The sequence below is a fragment of the Vulpes vulpes genome, chromosome 1 (assembly GCF_048418805.1).
Source record: "Vulpes vulpes isolate BD-2025 chromosome 1, VulVul3, whole genome shotgun sequence".
Lineage (NCBI taxonomy): Eukaryota > Metazoa > Chordata > Mammalia > Carnivora > Canidae > Vulpes > Vulpes vulpes.
In genome coordinates, this window is record NC_132780.1 from 173137165 (window position 1) to 173151115 (window position 13951).

At 36.2% G+C, this 13951-nt stretch overlaps 1 protein-coding gene across 18 annotated transcripts in view; it reads right to left on the reverse strand.

The window, feature by feature from the left end:
- Nucleotides 1-13951, reverse strand: part of CEP162 (centrosomal protein 162) — a 93702-nt gene that overhangs the window by 23064 nt on the left and 56687 nt on the right. For all 18 annotated transcript variants that reach the window (XM_072736542.1, XM_026007443.2, XM_072736532.1 and 15 more), the window contains 4 exons: nucleotides 13277-13382; nucleotides 6431-6557; nucleotides 4092-4255; nucleotides 3270-3374 (listed from right to left, as the gene is read on the reverse strand). In XM_072736542.1, the coding sequence (XP_072592643.1) occupies nucleotides 3270-3374; nucleotides 4092-4255; nucleotides 6431-6557; nucleotides 13277-13382 (502 nt within the window). The remainder of the gene's footprint in view (nucleotides 1-3269; nucleotides 3375-4091; nucleotides 4256-6430; nucleotides 6558-13276; nucleotides 13383-13951) is intronic.

Consider the following 13951-nt stretch of genomic DNA (forward strand, 5'->3'; position numbering starts at 1 on the left):
CATATGTGCATGTGTGTATACCTGTTTTTGTTAAAGGTATTATAGTTAAGATATCTCAGAAAAACATATTAAAACACTAAATTCTTTGTTGAGCAGTTTTCTACCCTCTGAGCATAATAAAATAAAATAGCAAAAAAAAAAAAAAAAAAAAAAAAAAGCATCTAAGAGGCAGTCCAGTCCAGTGGTTGGAGTATGTTTGGAGTTGAGACTGTGCCACCAGCTTTATGACCTATGTCAACTCTTCAATCTAAATCTCTTTTGTCTCAGTGGTAAAGTGGGAATGACGACAAAACCAATTTCATTGCACGGATACATCTAGGTGAGGATCAAAGGACATTTATCTTGGTAAAGTGCTTAGCAGCAGAATGCCCAGCATACAGTGAAGCCTTGCTAATGCTGGCTTTTATTGTGATCTGGTCTTAAAAACTACCTTTCCTAAGGCAAGATGGGTTGCTGGTGCTCAAAATCCTATTTATAGATTGAATATTGTTCATGTTAAGTATTTAAGGATCTCATCATCTGCAGTTAACAGCAAATATTTCCATTCATGGAAACTGCTTGCACATTCATATATGTACCATAAATTGAAATACATCCAGATACAAATATTGATAATTTTATCTGCAACATTTTCAAAGCTTTGCTTTCTCTGGTATTAAAAATCTAGTTATCTGGAGTAGATCTAAGCATATAAAGTATACACACAGACATTACACACCGTATATATTGAAGAGAAGATTTCGATTTTAAAAATGAAAGTTTTAACATTATTTATAATTAATGCTTTAAAATTTTAAGAAATGTTTCAATTTAATTATGATTTCTTTTTTCTTTTAAGATTTTATTTATTTATTCATGAGAGACACAGAGAGAGAGAGGCAAAGACACAGGCAGAGAGAGAAGCAGGCTCTATGCAATGAGCCTGATATAGGACTCGATCCCGGGACTCCAGGATCATGTCCTGAGCTGAAGGTAGGTGCTCAACTACTGAGCCATCCAGGCATCCTGTCTTTTTTCTTTTCTTTTTTTTTTTTTTTAAGATTTTATTTATTCATGAGAGACACATAGAGAAAGGCAGAGACATAGGAAGAGAGAACCCGATGTGGGACTCAATCCCAGACCCCAGGATCATTCCCTGAGCCGAAGGCAGATGCTCAACCGCTGAGCTACCCAAGCATTCCTAATTATGATTTAACGTTTTATTACATTTTTGGAGGAAAATCAGATTTTATTTGTAGTTTCTTTAATTTTGCTTTGTAACATTATTCTTTGGTCACAATACCAATAGGGCTATCATACAAAGTAAATATTTAAAAAAAATTCTCACTGGGAATTAAACCATGGAATATTCCATTAAATAAACGAATGAATAAAAAACTGTGCATAATCTGAAATTTTCTTTTTTTTTTTAAGATTTTATTATTCATGAGAGACACACACACACAGAGAGAGAGAGAGAGAGAGAGAGAGAGACAGCCAGAGACACAGACAGAAGGAGAAGTAGGCTCCATGCAGGAAGCCTGATGTAGGACTCGATTCCAAGTCTCCAGGATCAGGCCCTGGGCTGAAGGTGGCACTAAACCACTGAGCCACCCGGGCTGCCCCTGAAATTTTCTTTTGTTTTTGAAATTTTCATTATAACTAGCCCCATTTTTTACTTATATGACTATTTAGAAAAGGAGATATTTTATTCTATAATTTATTTATTTCAGAATATGGCTCCAAAATGATTCTAAATATGCTGATATACTTGAACTTAAAATACATGTTAAGGTTTAAAATCATTAGGATAGAAATGTTCATGGAAAGAGAATAAGATCTGAAATGCACATGTAGTAAACTATAAAAATACTATTAATGAGCAGTATTTTAGAAAGATACAGTTTAAAATGGTAAACTAATAAATTTTTAACAAAACCACTAGTAAAAGAGAAAAGTAATTGTATAAAGTGTTGTATTTCTAGTCAATATGGATCATCATTTCAAGTCTTAATTTTGCTTTTAAGCATGCTACATTTTTTCACTCTGATACATTTAGTTCTACATTAATTCTCTTAAAGTCATCAAGTTTCTTTGGTCCTTTCTCTCTCTAAATTCTGGATGGCTTCATCTACATTAGCTAATTTAAATCTTAAGCACTAACAGCCAAGCAATCCTGGATATAGTTATTTCAGAATATTTCTAGTTCTTCAAAACATCTGTCCTTTTCCTTCCTTTCCTGGCTACTAAGCCCAAGTACCAAACCATACCTTTTAATAGAAGAACAGGTCTTGTAAAAGTAACAAAGTTAATTTTTTGCTTAGTTTTTCTTCTTTTATAAAACCGGGCTAATATTCAGCCCAGTGATGACCTCACAATTTTGGGTTTGTGATGGAATAATGGCCATACATTGAAATGTCATTATTTGATTACAGGTTCATGCTCCCTATGAACATGGCTGGAAATTCTTATATTGTTTTTATATTGAGTTGTAAATACAAATGAAACAACGTTACAGAGTTTCAAAAACAGAAGGAGGAAGTTAATATTTCACTCCTGAAAACAACTACTTCATTTTTTTTCTTCATGATTCTTTGCATTGTTTTTTTTTTTTTTTTTTTTTTTTTTTGCTTGTTGTTTTATTTATTTTTTGTATATTTTTTTACTGGAGTCCGATTTGCCAACATATAACACCCGAAAACAACTACTTCAATGAAAAAAAACTTTACCCTAATAAGCATCACTATATGATTTTTGAAATGGTCTCCCAGCTACACTGACCATGAAATGAATATTTCTAAGCTTGACAGTGCTTAGAAAGAGCAAGAACTCAAAATTAAGCTTTTTTGGGGGCTAAACGTCCCAAGTACTTCTAACATGTTCCAAACTCAAGGATCTCCTTTACTGTACTTCTTTCTCATGGACTTTCATCAGGAGAAGGAATCCTAACTCTATACCTAGAGTTTTAAAATGCTGCTTCCTTTTTTCTAGATGCCTAATAGAGCTGGAATGCAAAATAACCTTTCATCCACAGTTCTACCATCCAATGAGGCACAAGAGCCTACAAATTCTTTATGCAGAAAGCCACAGACTATATAAAATGATTTTATTACTTTTATTACTATCACCTTAAATATTATATATCAAGTATGTTTCAAGGGCAATTCTATATTAAAATAAATGAATACAACCAAGAATTTTCAGGTTGATTATATTTTGAAGGAACTGTATATAAAATAAAATGCACTGCATATAAAATATCTTAATAAAAATTTATCCTGAACACATACTTGTCGCTCTAGATCCTGAATTTTTTTGGCATCAGCTGCTTTCTCTTTTAAACGTATCTTCTGCTGAACAGATGGATTTCCAGACTCAGCTTTCAGCTTCTCAACCTATCAATAAGTAAAGAAAATGTTAAGAAGCATATTTAAAACACACCATAGAAACACTAGGAGATACACATAATGTATTCAGTCATTCATTTATTAATTTTCAGGGTGCTGTGCTGGAGATATGGAGAGCAAACAAGATAAGCCAGATCCCTATTTTCATAGTGCTTATACTCTTTCTGGTGGACGAGACACATGATAAGCTAATGACATAAATCAACAAGTAAATAAAATAACTTTGGAGTTTGACAAGTTCTATGAAGAAAATAAAACAGTGACAGAATGGGAAGAAAGGTCAGAAGGGGGGAGGACTGGTAGCTTCATTAGAGGAGGAGATCGGAAAAGGTCTTTCTGGGGAGTAGAAATTGGAATTGAGACTTGAATGAATGAGACATGGAAGAAACTAGACCAGAGTAATCAAGACCAAGGGAACCTGTGGCACAAGTGTGGCATGATCAAGAATCAAAGGGAGGTTTGGTGTGGCTGGAGAGTGACACAGATGAGGCTGGAGAGAGACCTGACAGGTTCTAATAAGGAGCTTAGATTTATTCTCAGTCCAATCCAAAATAGACTACACATCTAAGAGCAAATGAAACCCGAAACCAACTATTCACACTAACAGAGTTTATGGTATTGATTCCATTACACTTACAAGGCTAAGAAGAACTAATTGTTGAATACAGTTCATCACAGAAGTACATACTGAAATGATCTTACTACCTCAAGTCTGAGCTTCTCAATTTCTTCATTTGCTTCTTTAAGCCGAATTGCATCCTTATCCAGAAGTTCCTGATTTTCAGCATACCATTGTAATCTTTTTTGCAGGCGACTTACTTCTTGTTTATGTGTTTCTTCTAAAATTTTTATTTGATATAATTTTTCACCTGTAAAATTTTTATTTCACATAATTTTTCACCTGAAAGGTCCCCTTTTCCCCTGTGTCTTATGGATGTTTTCTGATCATCCCATTCCTGGCTGGTGCCTCTCACAGGAGGGGGACGGTGGGTCTGAGGGCCCAGGAGGCTGAGGACATGTCCCTGTCCAGCGTCCAGGGGCCTGGAGAGACCCGTGCCCCTCCTCCCCCAAGGAGTGCAAGGTCACTGGGACCTGGTTGCAGCCACTGAGCTGTGGCATCGTGAGGGGGGAGGGGGAGGGGCTCCCAGGGACTCGTGCTTTCAGGTGACCACCCCCCCAACCCCCCCACCCCCCAGGCCTGGCCTCTTCCTTGTATTTAATTAAACCCTTTTTTAATCCGAAAAAAAAAATGGAACTCCTGAACTTGATTGTAATTTTCCAAAATAAGGAAATAAACTAAATTATATGAAAACCAATGCCTATCTAGTGAAGGCATTATGAAAAAATAAGTGAAAAAAAGATGATATTTGCAATGTAGTATCCAGTTTACTTTATTAGTAAAGAGAGATGAATATTGTGTTCACAGTCCAAATCCTCAAATTCACAGCAAAATTGGCTGTGTAAATTTGATAAATCCATTGCTGTCCCACTGACTTTCATTATAAAAGCAAAGTTGTTTTCATGGGACAATAAATGTTGGATTCAAGAGATAATAAACACGAAGAATTTCTATAATAAAAAATTACCATGGGAAACATTAGAGAATGCTTACCATGCATGATTTCATTTAACACAAAACATACAATGGGTACTATTATTATTATTCTATTTTACAGATGAAGAAAGCAAATGTAATTTTCTTATAAACAGGTAAGTGGATTTTATTGTATGTATCTTACAATGAAGATCAGAATATAACAGTAGAAAGACCCTCATAAGGGCTTCTCTAATCTACTTTTCTAGCCCTATGTTCTGTCAACCTAAGCTCCAATCACAGCCACACCCAATAACATGCTCATCCAGCAACCTTCCTCCATCCCTTCACTTCTGTGTCTTTCAATCTGTCAGGGCCCAGCTCAAATGCCACTCTTCCCTGACAGCCTTATTTAGTACCATAGTACTGATGGGGAAACAGGACTAGTTGAGGACAAAATACAAGTATGGGGCAGCACATACAAGTCCTTGAAACAGGCAAAGGGACATTCCCCTACAGACTCAACTGCCTTGATGTTAATACTTTGCTGAGGGCAAAAGGCAGTCTTAGCCCAATCCCCAGAAGCCTGTAAGTCTACTTTAACATATAAAAATTACTTTAGAAATGTCCTTTATCTTTAAGCCCCCACAATAAGTGTTGGCAATCATTCTCCAAGCACATGGCCCACCGATATACATCTGAAGGGTCTCATGATTCAGAGACCCTTTTATTATTTTATTAGATGGTAATAAGTGACTTTTCCCAACAACAGCTAGCCCCCTCAAGGTCCTGGAAATCTTGCTTCCAAAATTCCTTAGAGAGTACACTATCCTCAAACCCCTCCCAACTCCCATGTATATAATTAGCCACCCCTCACAGGCCCAGGGATCTTCCTGTCCATGGGTCCTGACCCCATGCTTTAATAAAACCACCATTTTGCACCAAAGACGTCTCAAGAATTCTTCCTTGGTCATCAGCTCCAGGCCTCACTTATACTCCAAAACTTTATCATTAACACAACTCATGTTTATTTATATAATTTTTAATATTAAACTTTTCTTCATTCTTCTTTCTTTGGTTTTCCCTGATGGGAAATGTCACATTTATCCTTGTGTTTTCTATAAACACAGTGCAGTGTTATTTGTTCATTTGGTAAATACTTGAGAGCCTAGGTTTCAGATCCAGGGAAAAAAAGGCATACCATGCCCTCAGGAAGGTCACAATCCAGCTAGGGTGACAGACATGAACATGAATAAATATAAGATGCCACAAATTAAAAATAACCTTAATTTTTTCTTATCCTGCAATTATTCCTGCTAAAACCAACAGCATGAATTTTAATTTTAAATTTTTTTCTAAAATTTAATTTTAAATTTTTTTCTAAAATTACAATATAATTCAAGGAATAGCATTTTGATTCCTTAAGTAGTAACAGCAATTGCTATTACTTAAATTCAAGATTAGAATACTTATGAGTGTAAAGGTAAGCTGTTTCAGCTCAGCATTTTACCTGTGGCATAAGCAATCTGATCTTTGGCTTGGTCTCTCTCTCTCTTCATTTTTTCCAAGTCTACTTCAAGAGCTTGTTTATCTTGCTTCAGTCTTTTGATGTCTTCCAATAAACTGTTTTTTTCTTTCTTGATAGTCATACAATTACAAAAGCAAATTATTTCTGACCACAAAAAGTGTGATATAGGCTCTTTTTTTTACCCCATCCATCATAAATTCTACATATGCACTTTTTATAAATACATAATTATTTGTCCTAAATTTAGTTCTGGTGCCATTACTACCCACCCTACCAAATTATTAATAACTCCTCACAGCCTACAAGAATCAATTTTATTCACCTAACTCAACATAGCCTAGAGACCTTCCAATGAACCGTTCTAACTTCTCCTTGATTACTGCGATAACTTCCTAACCAGTATGCCTCTTCTACTTTCAGCAGCTGGTCTATTCTCATAGTAGCCAAAGAAATTTTAATTTTAAAACAACTTTTAATTAAAGTATAACTGACAATAAATATCCTATTAGTTTAGGAATACATCATAGTGGCTTGAAATTTTTATGTATTATGAAATGATCCCCATAAGTCTAGTCATGATCTGTCATCACACAAAGTTATTACCTTATTGCCTAGATTCCCTATTGTATATATTACATCCCTGTGTCTTATTTTATAACTGGTAGTTTATATTTTACCTATTTCACCTGCCCTCCAACCCCCTCAGCAGCCCCACACCACTTCTGGTAATCAAACACTTTGTTTCCTGCACCTATGAGCCTGTTTTGTTTGCTCGTTTATTTCACATATAAGTGAAATCATATGGTATTTGTTTTCCTCTGACTTATGACTTAGCATAATACCCTCTAGATCCACCCATGTTGCTACAAATAGCATAAGATCTCATCATTTTGCATGGTTTAGAAGTATTTGGTGTTCATTTATAAGTGGATGTTTTTGTTGCTTCCATATGCTGCCTAGTGTAAATAATGCTATAAGGAACATAATGCATGTATCTCTTCAGATTGGTGTTTCCCTTTTCTTTGGATTAATAACCAGAAGTCAAATTGCTGAATCATATAGTAGTTCTATTTTTGATTTTTTTTGAGGATCCTTCATTCTGTTTTCCACATTGGTTGAACCAATTTACATTCCCACCAACAGTGTAAGAGGGTTCCCTTTTTTCTACAACCTCGCCAACAATTGTTATTTATTTTTTTGCCTTTTTGACCATAGTGAATCTGACAGGTGTAAGGTGATACCTCATTATGGCTTTGACTTGTATTTCCCTGATGATTAGAGATATTGAGAATACATTCATGTATCTGTTGGCCATTTGTCTATCTTCTTTGAAAAAATGTCTACTTATGTCCTTTGGCTGTTTTTTAATCATGTGTTTTTGACATCAAGTTGTATAAATTCTGCATATACTTTGGATATTAACCCCTTATCAGATATATATCATTTATAAATTATATTTTCATTTAGTAGACTACCTTTTTATTTTGTTGATGCTTCCTTCACTGTGCAAAAGCTTTTAAGTTTGATAAAATCCCATTTGTTCATCTTAGATTTTGCTGCCTTTGCCTGAGGAGACTGGTCTAAAAAAAAAAAAATGCTAAGACCAATGTCCAAGAGCTTACTGCCTACGGTTTCTTCTGGAAGTTTTGTGGTTTCAGGTTTTACATTCAAGTCTTTAATCCACTTTGAATTTTTTTTTTTTTTTTTTTGAGAGAGTGTGCATTTGCATGAGTTGGGGGAGGGGCAGAGGAAGATAAAGAATCCCAAGCATCCTCCATACCCAGCATGGAGCTCAATGTGGGGTTCAATCTCATGACCCTAAGATCATGACCTGAGCTGAAATCAAGAGTTGGACACTTAATCCACTGAGCCACCCAGGTCTCCCTTTATTTTTATATTTGGTGTAAGATAGTCCAGTTTCATTCTTTGGTATGTATCTGTCCAGTTTTCCCAACACTATGTATTGAACAGACTGTCTTTTCCCTGTTGTATATTCTTGTGTTTATCATAGATCAATTGACCACATATGTATGGGTTTTTTCATGAGCTCTCTCTTCTAGAATGTTTTAAAGAGTCAGAAAGTTTTGCCCCTTTGTCTAAAATTCTCTGGTGGCTCCCATCCTTCTCAGGGTAAATCCAAAATCCTTACCATGACCATCAGTATCCCATAACTCAGCCCTGCCCATGCTTCTGACCATATCTACCCTAAATTTTTCCCTTCCCACTTCATTCCAGCATCAGAGACTTCGCACTGTTTTTTGACTAGAACCAGCACAATCCCACCCCAAGGTGTTTGCACTTACTGTTTCCTCTGCCTTCGGTACTCTGCCACCAGATAGCCAGGTGGCTCACTCTTTCACTTCATCAAGATTTCTGCTCAAATGAAACCCCAGGAAGATCTTTCCTGATCACGCTTTGTAAAACAGCAACCCTCATCCTGACTTCTAGGTATGTTGTTTTATTTTCTTGTCACAACACTCATCACCACCTGACATATGTTTACTGGAAAGCAGAGTTTTATTTTACTAACCTTTGTATGAAAAATGCATAAAAAATGCTTGGCACATAAAAAAAGTTGAATGCTCAAATGCCCTACTTCAGTACTACTCTCAATTGCCCCCAATTCCTCTACTTGACAAAATCATACTTATCCTTCAAAGCTTTGTTCAAATTAGGGTATTCCTGATAATCCCCTCCTCTGTGCTCCAGTAGACGTTCACTGTACCTCCAGCATAGTATTATTTTCTATGTCATATGATATTGATTTGTGTACATGCCTCTATCAGGTTGAGAACTCTATGGGGACTAAGACTAATTTATTACTAATACTTGTATACTTTATGACACTAAACACACAGCTAGTACTCAATAAGTGCCCACTGATCTGAACTCATAACTGCTGAAGAAACTCTTGGAGTCACAGCAGTACGCTCAGTATAGTTAAGTTTTAAAATAAACTTCTTAAAATTCTCTATCACTCTATCTCATAATCCCAAATCCAGTCTTGTGAAGAAAATAAATCCATTCATTAAAACACTATAATTGTGGTTTCTAACTGCATCATAGATTTAATTGTGTCATTTAACTCTTTACTCTTCTGTGTGACCTTTTGTAGATGTCTTGTCAAGAGAGCACTGAGTTTCACGTTTTTGAATGCTCAGGATCTTTCTACAACAACCTTTCGTTTAATTAGTTCAATCAATTTAGAAATGCTCTCTAGTAGAGTCTACTTCATAAAATTACAAAGTTTTAGAACTCAAAGGAATTGTAAACATCTTGAGTCCAGTCGTGCAATTGACACTTAAATGGATGTTCACTCTATGTTTGCATGTTTCCACCTTGAAGAAGGCTAGTAATGTCCCAGGTCAATCCTGTGGGGACAGGGTTGGGGCTGACAAGTACTTGCACTCCCTTATAAATTACTATGCAGACATTCGGAGAGGGTCTCCTCTCTGCCTCTCTGAACTTGTGTTTACTCACCTACTTCTGCCTCAGACGTGCTACTTCTAGAAAGTAACAAGGCCCTTCCTGAATATGGGCTTATGTTTTTCTCCTGGCTGGTAGGCTCAATCTTTGCATAGTTGGCTGCTGCTTCTCTTTAGCTCTCAGCTCTTGACAACTTCCTCAGAGTGTCTCCTAAAGCACACTGTTGACTACTGCCTTACCCTCTCTTTCCCACCCACCCTTATTCTCTATTTTTATATTCTTCAAAGCACATCTTTTTATTTGCAATTATTTCATTTATTTATTTATGGTCTTCCCTATTAGAATACATGTTCCTAGTGAGCAAGTTTATGCCTGTCTTGTATAATTCCTGTATTGCTCATGCCAGGATGAGTGCTTGGCATGTGGTAGGTGCTTCAATAAAGGCTGACTGAATGAAAGCAGTGGTCAGCCTCATTCTTTTTCCTACCCCGAAATACTAAAAAGAGCTCAGAACCTTTGCTTTTGCTGTGTTTCTATCTATGCTTTACAGAGAAACAACTCATATTATTACTATTCCTTTTCCCAGGACACTGGGATCATGACCTGAACTGATGGCAGATGCTTAACCGACTAAGCCACTCAGGTGCACCCTAACTTGTATTTTAATACTACACTAATTGGTATTAATTCTTAAGGTACAAGTTAGATTGCACACAAATATACTCTCTCTCTCTATATATATATATTAGAGACTTTTCCCAGTATGAATTTTTGCTCTAAACCCAACTAAACTCAGAATACCAAAGTAAATGAAAATTAAGAGTGTTTTACATTCCACCTTACAGAATTTGCAGAAATAAACAAATCTCCAAATAAGTTTTGCTATTATCTTAAACTAACACTTTTTAAAAAAATGTCTTTTTAGGTTTTTCTTGCCTTTGGTAGTTTTACCATTGGGGGCCTAAATGTAGATTTTTATTTTTTCTTCAGCTGGGCTCACTGGGTTTCTTAAATTTGAGATTCATTTCTTCTATCATTTCTAAGAAATTCTCAGCCATTATTTTTTAAAAATATATATTTTAGCATTTCATGTATCTGATAGTTATAATTTTTAGTCTATTTATAGTATAGTCTATCCAATAATTTTATTGAAGTTCTAATGCTGCTGTTTATTAAATCATCCCATGCCTGCTCTCATGGTTTCTTTGGGTTTTATAATTTTGTGTTGTAAGCATATTGTTAGTGGGTTTTTATCTGCAGGAATACTGTGTGAGCTCAGCTAAGGGTGTATACTTCTAAGCGCTGTTTTGCATTCGTTTCTTCTAGATTCACTAGAGGTGATCATTGACTCAAGACCACAGTATACATTATTTTTTTCAGTTTGAGCATAATCAACTCTTGCAGGTAGTGTTAATTCGAATACTAAAACACAAACGAAGGCAGGAGGGATGACATTTATATTGAACAATCAGGAAAAACGTGGGCACTCAGCAGGAGACTTTCTGCCCCTCCCTAACTAGAGATCAAGTTAAGATAGAGAAGCTTCTTGACATTTCAGCCCCTTGTGAAGGTGGGTGGATTTTTTTCCCTAGTCCGCTCTTGTACTGAAGGATATGGTCCTTTGAACTCAAGTGTCCTGTCTCCACTTTGCTCTTTAAGCTCAGACCCGGGGCTACTGAACCACTGGTCTAGGAACAGATGTTTACTATTAGGTTTTTATCCCTCATTTCGGATCCCTAGAGAGTTCTCTTACTTTCCTGAGAGCTTTTACATCATGTATTTACAAGATGTTTATTATATTTTATCCAGTATTTTCTCATGCTTTTGTGGCAGTTTTAGTTTCCTATCTGTCAGAAAAATACTTTCAAAATAGCCTTTTAAAAGGTCACTAATTAATAGAGTCTGAATAAAGCTAATATAATGCTTGAAACCTTATTGCGGTTTTCCAAGCCTTCATAAAACACAGCAATATTAATTTCTCTTTTAACTATTGAATTTTTGAGGCCTATTGATAAGGAAGTTAGGAGGAGTCCAACCATTCACTTTCTTCTAACCTATCTGCCTATCTACCCATTTAACCATGCTATGTATGCCCATGAAGAAAGTTGCCTAACAGATTCACATTTGAAGCTGCATTTTATATACACTACAAAAACCTGTTAAACATGTTATTGAAGTAGGGTGTGTTTGGATTTCTGTATAACAAAACTTTATACAAAAAAAGTAGTGTGTATTGGAATTTTTCTAATTCATATAGTCATGCAAATAGATTAAAAGGGCTTTTTAGTTTCATGCCATGGTTCTTAATGGGAGGGAGTGGGGAGAACTAACTACCCTTCCACAAGGGACAAGTTTTGAAATGTGGCAGTGCTTTTGATTCTTATAATCACTGGTGAGTGCCATGAGCACATATTTCCTGGAGACAGGGATGATAAAAATCACGCAATACATGGAATTGTTCTACCTAAAGGAGAATTAACTTGCCCGCAAATCCCAGAACTTCTCCCACTGATAAATACTTCTTTAGAAAATTCTAAGCCATATCCTTTATAATATGATCCGATAAAAATAAAGAAAAAAGTTACGGAGCAGCTATTCTATTTCATATTGGTGTTAGGTACACATGATGCAAATATTTGTAAATACAGTCTCTGCCTTCTAGTAGTGCACAGTCTGGGATCCCTGGGTGGCTCAGCAGTTTGGTACCTGCCTTTGGCCCCAGGGTGTGGTCCTGGAGTCCTGGGGTCAAGTCCCACATCGGGCTCCCTGCATGGAGCCTGCTTCTCCCTCTACCTGTGTCTCTGCCACCCCCCACCATGAATACATTAAAAAATATATAGAAGTGCACAGTCTATTGAAGACAGGTAGAAAGCTAACTAACGTTTTAAGGTGAACAATCATCTTCAAAGTGTTTTCCTATTTTAGCTTACATTTCCAATAAGGAATTTAAAATAAGGTATACATGTTCTAAGTAAGGTTATGCCTCCAATATGGCTCTGATGATAGCTAGATGAGAAGCTAGATTATAAAGAGGATGCCATTTAAAACCAATATTATGTCATTTTCTCTACTAAGGTCACATGTATATTAAATGCTTTTTTTTTTTTTAAGATTTTATTTACTTATTCACGAGAGACACAGAGAGAGGGAGAGAGGGAGAGAAGCAGAGACACAGGCAGAGGGAGAAGCAGGCTCCCTGCAGGGAGCCTGATGTGGGACTCAATCCCGGGTCTCCAGGGTCATGCCCTTGGCCGAAGGCGGCGCTAAACTGCTGAGCCACCCGGTCTGCCCTAAATGCTAATTTTTAATGTGTAAAATTTATAAGCAGATTTTCTTACACATACAGAAATTTTTATAATAATCTTTACTATCACTAGTAGTTAAAATCCTTGTCCAACTTACCTGTGCCACCCGTAGTTCTGCTAACAGATCTGTAAAATTCTGGTTTTTGGTGGGCTCTGAATCTTCAACTACTTGAGACAGAAAACGATTTTTGTGCATCTGTTCTCTGATTTATTTTGAAAACAAAAAGATTGTTTTTAGCAAAGTACTCTTAAATACAAAATATACAATTCTTAAAATTAAAGAATCTAATGGACATTGCAACTATTTGAGCCACTGAAGAAAAAGGTTATTTATTCTAAAGATTAAAATATTAAAAAGCTAAAATAACTACATTTTAAAGGAGGTGTTTGTTCAATTTAAAAGAATTGAAGCCTTAACATCTTGATTTATAATAAAATATTTTCTTCTAATTCTCAGAGAAAAAAAACCTCAATCTCCCAGAAAGATGTGCTGCATTTTTCCTATGGTGTTACATCCTCCCTGCCACATCACTCTAGGCTCCTTTCTAAGAAACACAAACCACCAAACATGGTAACTGACAAGCCAGACATAGTCTATTACTTGAAGTCAGAATCAATTTTTCTGGTTTTCTAGAAACATTATACAAGGAGTTTAGGAATCCATATAAGATCATCTAATCGGGATCCCTGGGTGGCGCAGCGGTTTGGCGCCTGCCTTTGGCCCAGGGCGCGATCCTGGAGACCCGGGATCGAATCCCATGTCGGGCTCCCG